Source organism: Mustelus asterias, chromosome 22 (genome assembly GCF_964213995.1).
Source record: "Mustelus asterias chromosome 22, sMusAst1.hap1.1, whole genome shotgun sequence".
Classification (NCBI taxonomy): Eukaryota; Metazoa; Chordata; class Chondrichthyes; order Carcharhiniformes; family Triakidae; genus Mustelus; species Mustelus asterias.
The window spans coordinates 63,027,074-63,041,108 of NC_135822.1; the positions used below are offsets into that span (position 1 = coordinate 63,027,074).

The 14,035-nt window shown below is 43.0% G+C and overlaps 1 protein-coding gene across 1 annotated transcript in view; it reads right to left on the minus strand.

Annotated features, from left to right (window-relative positions):
* Positions 1-300: 300 nt before the first annotated feature.
* letm2 (leucine zipper-EF-hand containing transmembrane protein 2) overlaps positions 301-14,035 on the minus strand; it is a 29,153-nt gene continuing 15,418 nt past the window's right edge. The window contains exons 5-11 of the mRNA XM_078238496.1: positions 13,844-13,987; positions 13,070-13,207; positions 6,449-6,652; positions 6,010-6,129; positions 4,948-5,064; positions 3,635-3,781; positions 301-1,296 (exon numbers count right to left, since the gene is read on the minus strand). Coding sequence (XP_078094622.1) covers positions 1,240-1,296; positions 3,635-3,781; positions 4,948-5,064; positions 6,010-6,129; positions 6,449-6,652; positions 13,070-13,207; positions 13,844-13,987 — 927 coding nt within the window. The 3' untranslated portion in view covers positions 301-1,239. The remainder of the gene's footprint in view (positions 1,297-3,634; positions 3,782-4,947; positions 5,065-6,009; positions 6,130-6,448; positions 6,653-13,069; positions 13,208-13,843; positions 13,988-14,035) is intronic.

Consider the following 14,035-nt stretch of genomic DNA (forward strand, 5'->3'; position numbering starts at 1 on the left):
TTTTAAAATACCACTGACTGCTGTTAATGTGTTCCGCAGTGCTTGAGTCACTGAATTTGCTTGTGGATCAGGTTGTCGTAGTTGAATTTCAATATTTCTTTCCTGTTCTGCTCTTCACCACAATAGAATGGATTATTTTGAAGATTTTGGTGTCCTTTATTTAAGCTGTGAAATCTGACAAAGTGTTTACCATGTGACTGGAGCAGTAACGCTGATATAAATTTAATCCCTTTCTTTTAGAAAAGTGACTGAAACGGGGGTAAAAAGCCAGAATGCAAAGAGCCAGTGAATATCGGAGTTGATGGAAATTTGTCTGAACGTTTTCAGTGCCTTTTTATTGCATTTTGTAACTGCAGCTCAGATCATTGACAGAACCAAAGCCTCCAACAATAAAAAGCAGGATTTCTGCTTGGAAGGATCACAAAACTAAACAACTGATTACAAACATGATAGGCAGGGTTTTTTAAAAAATCAAATTAAATCACGGATCACTCAAGATCAAACCTCTGACTGGGCGAGGAAGCGACGCGTGCTGCTGACCTGGTCCAATTTTAACACAAACGGCACCACGCCAGTAGAAATCTATGTTCAGCACCAGAGAAACAAGTTAAAATGATGCCTTTGGGCCTAACCTGCACAGTCCCAGTCCCAGTTCTAAGAGGAGAGGAAGAAGTCCATTTTGTCAGAATATGGATTAGGCCCCATGAGACGTTGGGATACGGATGCCAGTGTACGGTTGGTGGGGTTAATGTTGTGCTGTCAGCAGTGGCAGCAGATGCCAACAACAACTATCACCATAATAGTGTCAGTTGGTCATTGGAAAAAAATTGATGTGACTGACCATGCAGTTGAGTGTTTTCCCCTGTACTCATAGCGTACAGCACACAAAGCAGAAATACTGGTCAGGGGTTCAGTACAATGGGGGTTTCTGCTTGCAGTGTCACTGTCCTGCATCAAGATGAACTGAGAGTTTACATATAGAGTGCTGTCACAGTCACTTTGCCTTTCCTCATTCAGGAGTGCTCTGTGGTTGTAGCATTCATCCACAGGCTACCAGGAGGCAAGCAGTGTGACTGAAAACCAAAATGTCCAACAGAAGCATTGGCTGCCATGGGGGTTATTACTACTTCTCCACAGTGTCCACTGCTGGAGTTGCCTTCAACGTTATTCAACTTTGGAAAGACGTACCCAGGTGTGCAGAGATTCTCCAGAGTGATGGCGCTGCGTTCATACCTTCTTTCATCCTGAGCCATCTGCAGAAGCCTTCGTTTTCTGGGAGGTTTCTCCGTCTGCAGCCTGAAAAAACACAGAGGTTAGTGTGGAAGGCATTGCAGGACCAGGAAGAAGAGAAGGACTGTGGCCATGAGCCAGTGCAGGTCCAGGAGCAGGATATGGGGCCAGCAGCAGAAGCAAGGACACTCCTGCATCATGCCTCCTGCAGCCTGGAATATGGACAGAAGGCAAGCTGGGAGTCAGAGTAGAGGCAGGAGCTGGAGCCCTCCTGCCCGCCTGTCCCATACCACCTGCAACTCAGAGTAGAGGCTGAACCTCTGCAGCTCTGAGTTGGGCAGGGGCTGGAGCCCTCCTGTAGGATGGAGTAGGGACAGGGGCTTGGGCCCTTCTGTAGATCAGAGCTCGGGTCTCCCTGTCTATTGTCCCTTGCATCAAGGCCAGTGCCTCATGCATTTCAGAGTGGGGGCAGTTGGCACAGGACAAGGGGTTGTGAGTAGTTTTGAGTAGGGGCTCCCTTGCAGCTTGGGGAAGGATCTGCCTGCCTGCCACATCCCTACTGTCACTCAGAGGAGGAGGGATAGCAGCAGCAGCCCTCTGCCTCCTGTCTCCCAGGCCCAAAGGAAAAGCAGCTGGCTTTATGTATCCTTCCCCCAGACAATGAAGAACAGGTGCAGGAATAGGAACAGGAACACACTATCATTTGTCTCCAAGGACAGGTGGCATCCTGCCTCCTTCCCTCAGTCACTAAAACTGAACAGGAGGCACCTGCCTGCTACAGCTCAAGCAGAAACAGGACCAAGGGGAAGAGCAAGAACCACCTCTCTCTTGAGCCACTCCAAGGAATCCAACTGCTTCCCAGCCTATTGGGAAGCAGGAGCAGAGGCCCTCTTGCTTCCTATCACTTTCCCCCTTCCATGGCTCCTTATTTCCTAACCCTCCCTGGAGCCCAATTGCTTTGTGTTCCCTGCCTCCTGAAGGACCCCGCTGCCTCTCAAAGCAGAAGCCTCTTGGTTCCTACATCCTGATTCTCGGAGTAGGAACCTAAATGCTTCCTGCTGCTGAGGGGAGTGTTCCAGCCTCCTGCCGCCACTAGCTCTGGACTAGAAAGGGCAGACCCTTTTACTCCAGCTTCCTTTCTCAGGCCAGTTCATCATACTATCAGCTAAAGGAAGTATTGAGTTGGGCAGACCCACAAGCATTGCACAAGAGAATGCCCTAAAATACAAAGGCGAAGCTCGGAGAACAGCATTCTCCAATGGCCTCAGGCAGGATCATACGAACCTCGGGCGGACATGCTGGTAAAAGTCTCCCCAAAGGGTCTGAGCACTGAAATTATTGACCATTCACAACAACCGCATCTTAACGGGGAAATTGGTGACATCACATCACCATGTCAGCCAATGGATGAAACTCTGACGAACAACTATCAGGGAAAACTCGAACCTGATGCAACAACATCTTTAACGCAGGAAAACATCCCAATGCATTCCACAGGATCATTATAAAACCATATTTGACACTGAGCCACTGGTCAAAGAGGTGGGTTCTCAACTGTGTTTCAAATGAGTCAAATGAAAGTTTGAGAGAGGATATTCCGGAGCTTTGGACACAGATGGCTCAAGGTGGAGTGAATGAAATAAGGGTGTGCAAGAGGCGAGGCGAGGAGGAGCACAGCAGATGACAGAGATAGGGTTTTGGATTCCATTCGAGGCATTTCTGGATCTGAACCCCATGCAGGTCATCATGGAGCACAAGGGTGCAGGTGAATGTGGCTTCAGATAGAGACAGCAGATTTTGAATCAGCTCAAGTGTATGGAGTTTAAGAGATGGGAGCTCATCCACAAGTGTTTTGAGATGGTGATGCTGCAGGTATAGCAGCAAATGAGCTAAAACAGAGGAGAGTCCGACAGTGTTACAGATTTGCTGGTCTTGGTGATAGTCCAGGGATGAGGTTATTACGGTCAAAAAGTTTTGAATGGCCCGTTTCATCTTCAAACAGTTGCCAGCGAGAGGGACGGTGTCAGAGAGTCCAGTTTCTAATATGAAATTTTGCTCATCCAGTGATGGATCTTGGACAAGCAGTGTGACAATTTTGTGACAGTGAAGGAAGGGATCGGGGGAGGCGGTGGTAAGGCAGAGCTAAGTAGCATCAGCAAACTTGTGGCAACTGGTGTTGTGTTTTTGGACGATGTTGTGATCAAGTAGTTGAGAAGTAAGAGGGAAACTAGGATAAATCCTGAAGGGACACCATGGTCTGGAAGTGGGATGAGAAGATACAAGTGATTCCTGGCTTCGATGGTGAGATCAGATAAGGCAAGTGTGGTTTCTTCCTCAATAAACCTAGCAGAGTTGTATCCTGATTTTCAAAAAACATTATGGGTTGTGTAGGTCACATTCATACCTTCATGTTTTTCAATGTTGGGGCCATGTCAGACAGTGTCTCAGAATCTTGTGTCTTGGACTTTTCAGTGATCTTATCTCGTGTCTCGGATTCTTCAGTGATCTTTTGTTCCTTTGGCTCTTTCTTCAGGGTACCAGTAATACCGAGCTGGGGGGTAAAGACCACAACAGCTATAAATAATAATCCAATTCAGAAGATAAAATCAAGTTAATTGTTGCTGTAAGTGTTCATGAACAGATCTACAAACTACTCTCCTAGTAGTCCTAGTTGTGTATTGATAAAACATAATTCTGTAGGAGCTTCCTGTTTTCCTCGCCATACAAATGATCAAATTAGATATAATGTAAGAGTACATCATATAAAGATTGGAGCTGTATGGCATGTGATTTTAATGGGGAATGCGATGTCTTTTGATGGGATTACATACAAATGACTGGATGTCTAGCTCCAGTGTAAAGTGTTATTTGATTCACACTAAGCTTTCTATGGAAGGGAGAATGTGTAGTTAACTATATAATGTACTAGCTAAAGCCATACAGACATCGGGAAAATGTGGACAGAGATATTGCCCACTATACTGATGAGGCTAAGAGTTACCACAAACCGGACAACCGGCTTAACCCCTTATGAATTAATGACAGGACGGGCGATGATGTAGGTTCACAAAGGATGAATTCAGGAGATATGTTTTGGAACTAAGCACCCAACTAAAAGGGATGCACAAATTGGTAAAAGATAATCGGGAACAAAGAGACACGGAGAGAGAGCTTGAGGTGCTCCCTGACAGGTGGGAAGTTGCGTCCTAGTAAAAGCGCTACCTGACAAACCTGGGTTCGCCCCTAAATGGAAGGGCCCCTATGAGGTTAAAAATTGTGTAGTGTGCTTAATTCACAGATATGTGAGACGGTTGACCTCCAAGCAACTACCTAGTCAAAAATCCCTCTGAAAATAACTGAAGTCAGGTTCAAACAGGTGTGTAGGAGCTCAGACTGACTTGCCTGCTTACTTTCCAAGCCTTGACCCATTTACAATTTGGGATTCAGTTTGCGAAAAAGCATAGGTATTATCAAGCCAGAGCACAGTGTATCGCAGGGGAAAACACGAATTGGAATGCTGGCATTTCAACAACTACACTTAATCATGGGCACAGAAGGACAATAGCAAAGCACAGATTAGAAGCTGGAGCTTCCATCATTGTTGTGTTTTCATCTCTTTCTAGTTTTTATCTGGTTTCCTTAACTGGTCTGTTTCTCCCTCCCAATTTATATATCAATACCATTTTATAAACCAGTATCATCTTGGAAGTACGTTACCTCGATTTTTGGTACTTTCTGTGTCACAGATTTTGGCTTGATGTCAGTCAGGTACATCGCACGAGACAACAAAAGCAATGATGGAGGCACTTTTTCTTTGAGGTGCAACTCAAGCCACTGCAGAGAAAGGAGTTGATTTGTTTTATAAAAATTGTGCTTCTATTCAATACAGAGACTTGCATCATAACAATCCGTTTTCCAATCCAGAGCAATAGCACTTCACAAAAACACTTGTGTGTTTTTAATACTCCTTTTTAGAAATCTCCCTGAGTAATGTTGGGATCGGTTTCTGGGATACATTGCTGAAAGGGTTACTCAGTACAGTGTTATGAAGGGACTTGTTGCTTCCATTCCAATAAGCCGGCACCAGTGAATCGTCAGTTCAGCTATTGGTTACATTATCTGCCTTGGGTCACCAGTGTAATCGGTGAATAATTTTATAGATAGCCTACAATCTTTTCACAAAGATTCAATAACCAGAGGTTCCGTGAGCATCTGGACAGTAAAAACAATGTTCTACTCTGATTTGGTGGCAGAAAAAAACAATGAGACCACATGAAACTCAGAAGTAACTTTACATCAAAACCTCAGGTGAATACTAGGTTTTGGCCTGTCAGAATGTCAACTCAAAAAGCTGGTCTCCAAAAAGAATTTGCAGATGACTAACTCTGGAAACTAAAATGAAAGCTAATGATCGGATTGTTGGAACTCTTCCCTCCCTTGCCCATGCGGCAAACCACCGCAATATTGTCCAGCTGCATGCATATCAGCCTATGATGTGCGACGATCTGAAACGTTCACAAAGGTAGCCTTAATGATCCATTTAGTTACTGGCCCGAGTCCATCCCAACTCCTCAAATCAAACCTACAGCTCAGTAGACCTTTGCAAGTAAGCAGGGTGAAGAGGATGTGTCTGGGTGAAATTGTTGGGAGTTTTGAAAAATGACTTGATTAATATATTTTACACCAGGTTTATTTTCTACTTATTTTATTCGCGCATTCATGATACTGCGACGTTACAAGTCTGCACGCATACACAGTAGTTTCTACCATACTCAACACCTGTGTGAGCTGATCCCGTAGCTGCTTTTCTGTCAGTCCCAATGATCTCATTCCCCTCGCTCTGCATGCTGTTTGCAGTTCTGACACAGTCAAAAATTTACAACCTTCTTTGGCAATCATCTATAATTCAAAACCACAACAGGGATTACCAATTACAGAGCAGCAATAATTACTTTTGCTTTGAAATTCAGTTCTTAAAATAACACAGTATGTGGACCTTTGTATGAAATTTCTTTCAACGCCATTTTAGAAGTGTCAACTATTTTTAAGAAGGCAGAGAAAATGGATTCTTATAAACTGATTGACTTTATGCTAAAATACAAAGAGGTGAATTTCTGAGTAAAAGTTTAAAGTTTTGTTTTTAAACACTGCAACTATTGCTAAAGCTATTATTTTTGCCTTAGTAACTAGAGAATAATATCTGCAATTCTGCACTTACTTCATCGTCTGCTTTTATGGATCTTAGTTCCATCTGTAGCTGGAAGCGAAGCAGATTGTTTGTACCAAAAGGCTGCAATTCCAAAAGCCTGCACAGTGCCGTGAGTTGATCACGGTTCAGATGCTCCAGTGTCAACTCATCTTCAAAGTGCTTGGAGAAACGCACTATGTCCTGAGTGCTTGGATTTTCCCCTGAGCGACGCACCTTCATGTAAGTACACAAAGAACAGGACAACAATAAAACTGAAGCTTCATACGTTCCACTGCTTCTTTTTATAAAAGTAAATATAATCCAAATTAATTTGAAATGAAGTGTAGACATACTTCAAAACACACTGTGATGGGGTTGCCCCAACTTCAATCCTGCAAGTGGTGTTCAAGTATTTTCTCATTTCCAAAGCACCTGTTCCTATAGGAGCTTCCAAGCAAGAATTCTTCAGGACCCCTCATCCCATTTTGAGAAAAGGAGAAATGAATTGACCCATTTAAATGGCTGACTGGAGTTTTCCAGATTTCTGGGCTCCATTACATTCTGATTGATGATTATGATTAATTATGTTTGAATGTTTTGTGTCGAATTGCCAACCCATTATCCCCAGTATGAATTTTTCATTTTCTGAGTTTGTTTTTCCACACAAACCAGAATGGAATATGGGACAGACTTGCCTGATGACCTCATGTGAAGGGTCCTGAAATTAGCTTGTGGGGGATTAGGACCATGTGTGTGAAATGTCTTCATTTTTATAAAAGCACATGATTTCATAAAGTTTCCCAACATAAAAATTAGGAACAGGTGTTTCTGAAAACTGAAGCCACACCCCAACGCAATCGTTGAGTCAGCGGCGACAAAGAAAAATAACTTTGCGTGAAATTTGCTTAAATATTGGACAAATTATGTTTTTGGGTCAATTATTCTTTCAAGTGCGTCGCTTTCTGGGAAAATCCACGATCTTAAGCAGAAGTTAGAGCAACTGTGGCCCTGAAACCTCATGCTATGTACATCTGCCAAGTTGTTCCAATAAAAAGTAGTGTGTTGTAAATATGCCTGCAGAGCAATAAACATCAGTCATAAAACAGAAGCCTCAAACACATTAGATTATATATTTACTAAAAATAGCAGCTGCAAATAACGGCTGAATGATTCCTGTTCTCCACTTGCAATCACGTAGAGAACTGAAATATCAATAAAAATTAAAACCCCATCAATAACTTGGTAAGGGATGAAGATTACAGACTTTACTCAGTTTAATGAATAGAAACAACCTGAATTGCACAAGGAATGTAAAGAAGTAAATTTGAAAAGGTTTTTTCTCTCTCCATATGTGGGTGCAGTGAGTTTTATTAAGGATAAGATCATGATATCACATGGCAGACAACATCATTTTCAGCTGTTCAAAAAACACACCTGCCTTAAAGTCTACAAAGTCTAATCGCGACAGCTTCCTGAGGTAAATGGTAATTAGGCGATGTTTTGACAGCACTATTATTATCACTGCGTTATTATGGTGACCAAGGTTAATTCATCTCGAGAGGTCCAAATGACACCCAATCATAATGTAAAATTGCTCCTTAAATGATCGCAGGATTTCTGCTGCCACTGCTCTATCTGGCTTTATTCTACACGTTTATCAAGTTTTGTGTGAAGAAGAATTTCTTGATAATCAGTCCCAAAAATACTCTTCTATAGTTCAAACCTATTATGAGTTTGAATTAAAGTAATATTCTGGGTTAACGTTTTCTTTATATTTAACTATCTTGTATGATGCTGCTTCATTTCCTTGCTAACAAATCGATGGTTCTCAGGTGTTTCCTCATAACTCAGGAGTGCTGACACTGAAAGTCTGCCTCTTGGCTCTTCTTTGCACTGTTGCCATTCTTGCTCGGATGTCTCTTATTTCGAACCAGAACAATCTTTCACGTGAAGAATTTGAAGACCAGGAAATAACGTCACATCCATTTCTGTGGCTTGCCTCGCCCATGACCCAATGACAAAATATCTTGCCATCACTCTTGACCGTGCACTGACTGACCGGCACCAACTCCAGAATACTAACGCCAAGGTCAACACCAGAATGAACCTCGTATGGAAACTGATAGGTTCCATCTGGAACAGCCTCTTAGTCTACCCAACAGCAGAGTACTGCTGTTCAACCTGACTTAACAGCTGCCATGTAAAACACAGTAGATATCCACCTCTCGCAAGCCATGAGAATTATTTCTTGGACGTTGAGATCAACGCAGCTTGAGTGAATTTGTGTGCAAGCACAATATCCTGATAGCTGCAGGGAAACATCCTCTGTAAAGAACACCACTGCTTACTGCTAATAAATCACTCCTATTGAGATAGGATCTAATTTTAAAAAAGCCAATGTTCTCCTCTGAAATTCTGTAGTCCTTACTTGAACACACTCCACACCCTACAAACTGACAATAGTGTCAACTCTAGTTGGCATGCCTTTGGTTGACTTTAAACGTCACCAACCACAACCTGGTAATTGATCTGAGTGGTGAAGTGGAATGCACTGCCCGGGAGGGAGGTGGAGGCAGGATGCCTCACACCCTTTAAAAAGTACCTGAATGAGTACTTGGTACACCAGAACATTCAGGGCTATGGGCCAAGTGCTGGCAAGTGGGGCCAGGTGGGCAGGTCAGGGCCTTTCATGCGTCGGTGCAGACTCGATGGGCCGAAGGGCCTCTTCTGCACTGTGGTATTCTGTGGAGTCCCAGGTTTCAACCTTCTGAAAAATATCTCGGGAACCCTCAGCTCTTTGAGGATGGACCAGGGCGGCATGGCCAACTGCTTCGCACTGAAACATACGCAACAACTCAAATGATGACTGTGGCCATCCAAGTTAGACCATTGTCACGTATTGAACATGTAAAGGCGTCAAGAGGTATGGGGAGAGCGAGGGAATGTGGTGTTGAGATGGAGGATACTGAATGAGCAGGCTCGAAAGGCTGAACGGCCTACTCCTGCTCCTACTTTCTATGTTTCCCGCCTGAGAGGCATCATAACCATTTGCACTGCATCATCAGAAGCTATGGAATGAATTGTTAACCTTGCCATGAAATGGTAACCACTTTCCAGCGGTATAAATCAAGAAGAACTTCCCAGTCTGCAAATTGTGAAATTGTGCCCGGTATACACAAGTCTAGGTCATTAATATATATTAAAGGAAGCAGCGCTCCTCTTATAAACCTCTAGATGCTTTCTTCCAATCTGAAAAATAACAGCTAAAAAACCCAACTTCATATCATTCTGCCACTGCAGTGACATTGGCTCTCTGACAGGAGGCAGAATGGATGGATGTTTTTCAAACTACCATCTTTACAGTTTCACAATGGTAGTGTTGAGTCAGAGAATCATAGAATCCTACAATGCAGAATTAGGCCATTCAGCCCATTGAGTCTCCACCCACCCTCTGATAGAGCATATTAGCAGGCCCTATCCCTGTAACTTCACATATTTACCCCACTAATCTCCCTCACCTACACATCTTGGGACACTAAGGAGCAATTTAACATGGCCAATCCACCTTAACTTGACATCTTTGACTGTGGGAGGGGACCAGAGCACCAGGAGGAAACCGTTCAAGCTCCTGTCACCCAGGGCCGGAATTGAACCCAGGAGAGGCAGCAGTGCTAACCACTGTGCCACCATCCTGCCCCCCCTCCCATTACAATTTTTCATAGCAGACCCAGTCTTGGGTGAGGGAGTAGCATTATTATGATAATACAAAACCTGGCAGACGAGTAAATAGTGATGGGGATATTTATACGCTTCAGGAAGACAGAGAAAGGATGGTGAAATGTGCATTTTCACGGCAAATGGAGTTCAACGTGGAGAAATGTGGTGATGCACTTGGGGAAGACTGATCTCGCGGACTAAAAATGGCACGATTTTGAAAAGCACAGATGAGTAAATAAATTTTACTGCTCATATACACGAATCTTTAAAGCTGACAGTATAAGTTGATAAGATGGTTAAAAAGTCAGATGGGTTGCTTAGATTTATAAATCAAGGAAAATAATATAAAAGCAAGTAGATCATGCCAGAGCTTCATAAATGATTGGTTAGCCCTCAGCCAGAGAACTGTGGACAGTTCTGGGGAATCAGGAAAATGTAAAGACCTTAGAAAGATTACAAAGGAGGTTTCATTCGATTTGATTTATTACTGTCACATCTTCATAAGATACAGGAGCAGAAGTAGACCATTCAGCCCATCGAGTCCACTCCGCCATTCGATCATGGCTGATATGCTCCTCGTCCCCATTTTCCTGCCTTTTCCCGCCTTTTCCCCATAACCCTTCAACCCATTACCAATTAAAAATCTGTCTAACTCCTCCTTAAATTTACCCACTGTCCCAGCATCCACCGCACTTTGGGGTAGCAAATTCCACAGATTCACAACCCTTTGGGAGAAGTAGTTTCTCCTCAACTCTGTTTTAAATTTGCTGCCCCTTATCCTAAGACTATGACCTCTCGTCCTAGAATGCCCCACAAAAGAAATTATCTGCTCCACGGCTACTTTATCCATACCTTTTATCATCTTCTAAACCTCAATTTGATCTCCCCTCATTCTTCTAAATTCCAGAGAGTATCGGCCTGAACTGTTCAATCTCTCTCCATACGACAAACCCCTCATCTCTGGAATCAATCCAGTGAACCTTCTCTGAACTGCCTCCAATGCCACTACATCTTTCCTCAAATACGGGAACCAAAACTGTGCACAATACTCCAGGTGCCGCTTCACCAATGCCTTGTATAGGTGCAACAATAGGTTGGTAAAAAGTGAAAATTATTGTTTCATGTGCACTATACAAAGCATACCGTTCATAGGGAATGGAAGGAGAGAGTGCAGAATGTAGAGTTACAGTCATAGCTGCGGTCTAGAGAAATATCAACTTAATGCGAGGTAGGTCCATTTAAAAGTCTGATGGCAGCAGGGAAGAAGCTGTTCTTGAGTGGTTTGGGATGTGTTCTCAGACTTCTGTATCTTTTTCCTGACGGAAGAAGGTGGAAGAGAGAGTGTCCGGGGTGTGTGGGGTCCTTAATTATGCTGGCTGCTTTTCCCGAGGCAGCGGGAAGTATAGACAGAGTCAATGAGAGGCTGGTTTGAGTGACGGACTGGGCTTTGTTCACGACCCTTTGTAGTTTCTTGCAGTCTTGAATAGAGCAGGAGCCATACCAAGCTGTGATGCATCTGTAAAAGTTGGTGAGAGTCGCAGTGGACATACCAAATTTCCTTAGTCTTCTGAGAAAGATGAGGGACTTCAGTTATGAGAAAACGTTGGAAAAAATAGGACTGCTTTTCTGGAAACAGAGAAGATTTTGAGAGTTGTTGGGAGCTTGGCTGCACTCCTTGAAAAGGAAGCTAATTGTACCAATAATTTTAAAAACGGCTGAACAATATTGGACAATGAAGAACTTGGAGGGTTAGGGGTAAAAATTGGAGTGAACACAACTGCTTTTCCAAGAACTAGCATAGGAATGGACTCTTTTTGTGCTGTTTATTTCCTTGATTCAGTGTTGGATACTGAGTCTGCGGATACCCTTAGGATTGTTTCACATTCAGTCTGAGCATCATGAATGAGGAATACTTGCCATTTGTTTCTCTTCCTGCGTTACACTTTAACTGCTACTGCTCTTTCCTTGTGCTTGCTTGTTCAACTCGACCTGCCTTTCTGTTTCCACTGCCTCACATTTGATGTCTTCTTTGACCACTTTGTATTTAGATTCTGAGTCCAAGTCTTGCATGTAAATTCGAAGCAGCAGTAGATCAGTACTGAACCCTAATGCATTGGTACTTACCCCTTGAGCCATTCTGATAAAACTCCTTTCCCAAAGATTCATTGTTTTCTACTCTTCAGATGGTTTCTATTCCTTGCCAGGTTTTACCCTGACTTCTGAGTGGCTTTAATGAAAAGCCTGTTGTATGGAAATTCATGAAAGGTCTTTCTGAAGTAGAGATAAATCAAGTCATTGTGCAATTTTTCAATTTTCAATATAGAGTAATTAAGGAAAGTTAGCATGGATTTGTTACTAACTTGTGTGAAATTTTTCATGAGATGAAGTAAAGAGTTGATGAGGATAATGTGGTTGATGTGGAGTGGATGGACTTCCAAAAGGCATTTGATAAAGTACTGTATAACAGACTTGTCACTCAAATTGGCTGAGTTTCAGGAAACAGAGATTGGTGGTGAAGAGTTGTTTGTTGGACTGGGGGAAGATATTCCCTTCAGGGGTCGGTGTTAGTGTGTACATATGTCTTTTTCTCTCAAAGTACTACTGAACATATTTGGGCACAATCTTGCCTGCTGTTCATGCCGCGCACCCACTGCAGTGAGGAGAATTTGGTGGCCAGCCAAATCTCCGTTCACTGTAACGGGATGGGAAAATCCCGCCAGCAGGAATGGTGATAAGATTCCAGCCTTCGGGTTTTTGAGCTTTCACCTGGGACATATGCTATTCTCTGCAGGAGTTCCCTCGGCCGAGGCCTTCTGTTAACCAGCCACTGTTAAGAGAAATGTGCGTTGCTTTGCGATGGTCAGCTTTCCCTTACGGGGAAGTATCAGGCAGCAACTTGACAACATGAGATCAACATGAATTCTTGAAGCAAACCTTCTGTACGTAGGTAGAAAACTGTTTGGTCGCCTCTCCGCTTTGTGCTTTATTCCTTTTAGCCATTTCTGCAATCGTTTCCTGCAGGAATTTTGCAAGTTCAAGTTTCGCTGCCAGTTTCTTTCTCTGATTTTCTTCCTGGAAAACAAACACATTACCAAACCCAGTTAGACAAAATTCTTGCACCTACTGTCACCTCAATTAGGGAACTGCAGTCTATTACACATCTCTCATCAGTGCTCTTATTCCCAACTTCTCAGAAACACAGCCTTGTGTAAATATTGTAATTCCTTGAAATTCATAGCACCAGCGAAGCATATTCTTCGTCTTTAAGCATCGATCAAGTAGAAAACTCACGCGAGTGTAAGTTTTCTTTGAACAGAGGGGCCATCACAGTGAGCTGCATGCAGTACCTGTGGATGTCACCAAGTAACTTTTTCAGTTTGACTGAATAATGCTGAATAGTTCTGGACTCAACCTTGTTCATGTGTGAATACACTGAAAGGAAGCTCATTTAGTGGAAGGGAGGGAATCAGACAAACACTTCTCTCAGCCTGTTTTTAGTACCCAGTACTTCAGAGAGCAAAATCTTGGTTCAGTATTAATTCTGTTATCCAAAGATATATTTTTGACTCCCATCTCTTCCACACTCTGCTTTCCAGACCCTCTCTCTACCAAGCATCCTTCCCACAGCACATGCACCTTTCATCTGGTCATTTCAATTAAAAATATTCCATCAAATCACAAGCTTGTGCATCAAAATATCCCACCAACCTTTGTCAGTTTTGACTCAAATGTAGATGGTAACATCCCAGGAAACAATTTTAAAACAACAGGCAGCAGGAACTCCATAAACGGTACAATCAGAAAAATCATGAAGGGAACCAGGCGGAAGAGGTCAACGCATGTTCGAATAAGCTGGAACAGTTTACACAAGACAAAATGCATGATTAATGCAGCAACTAA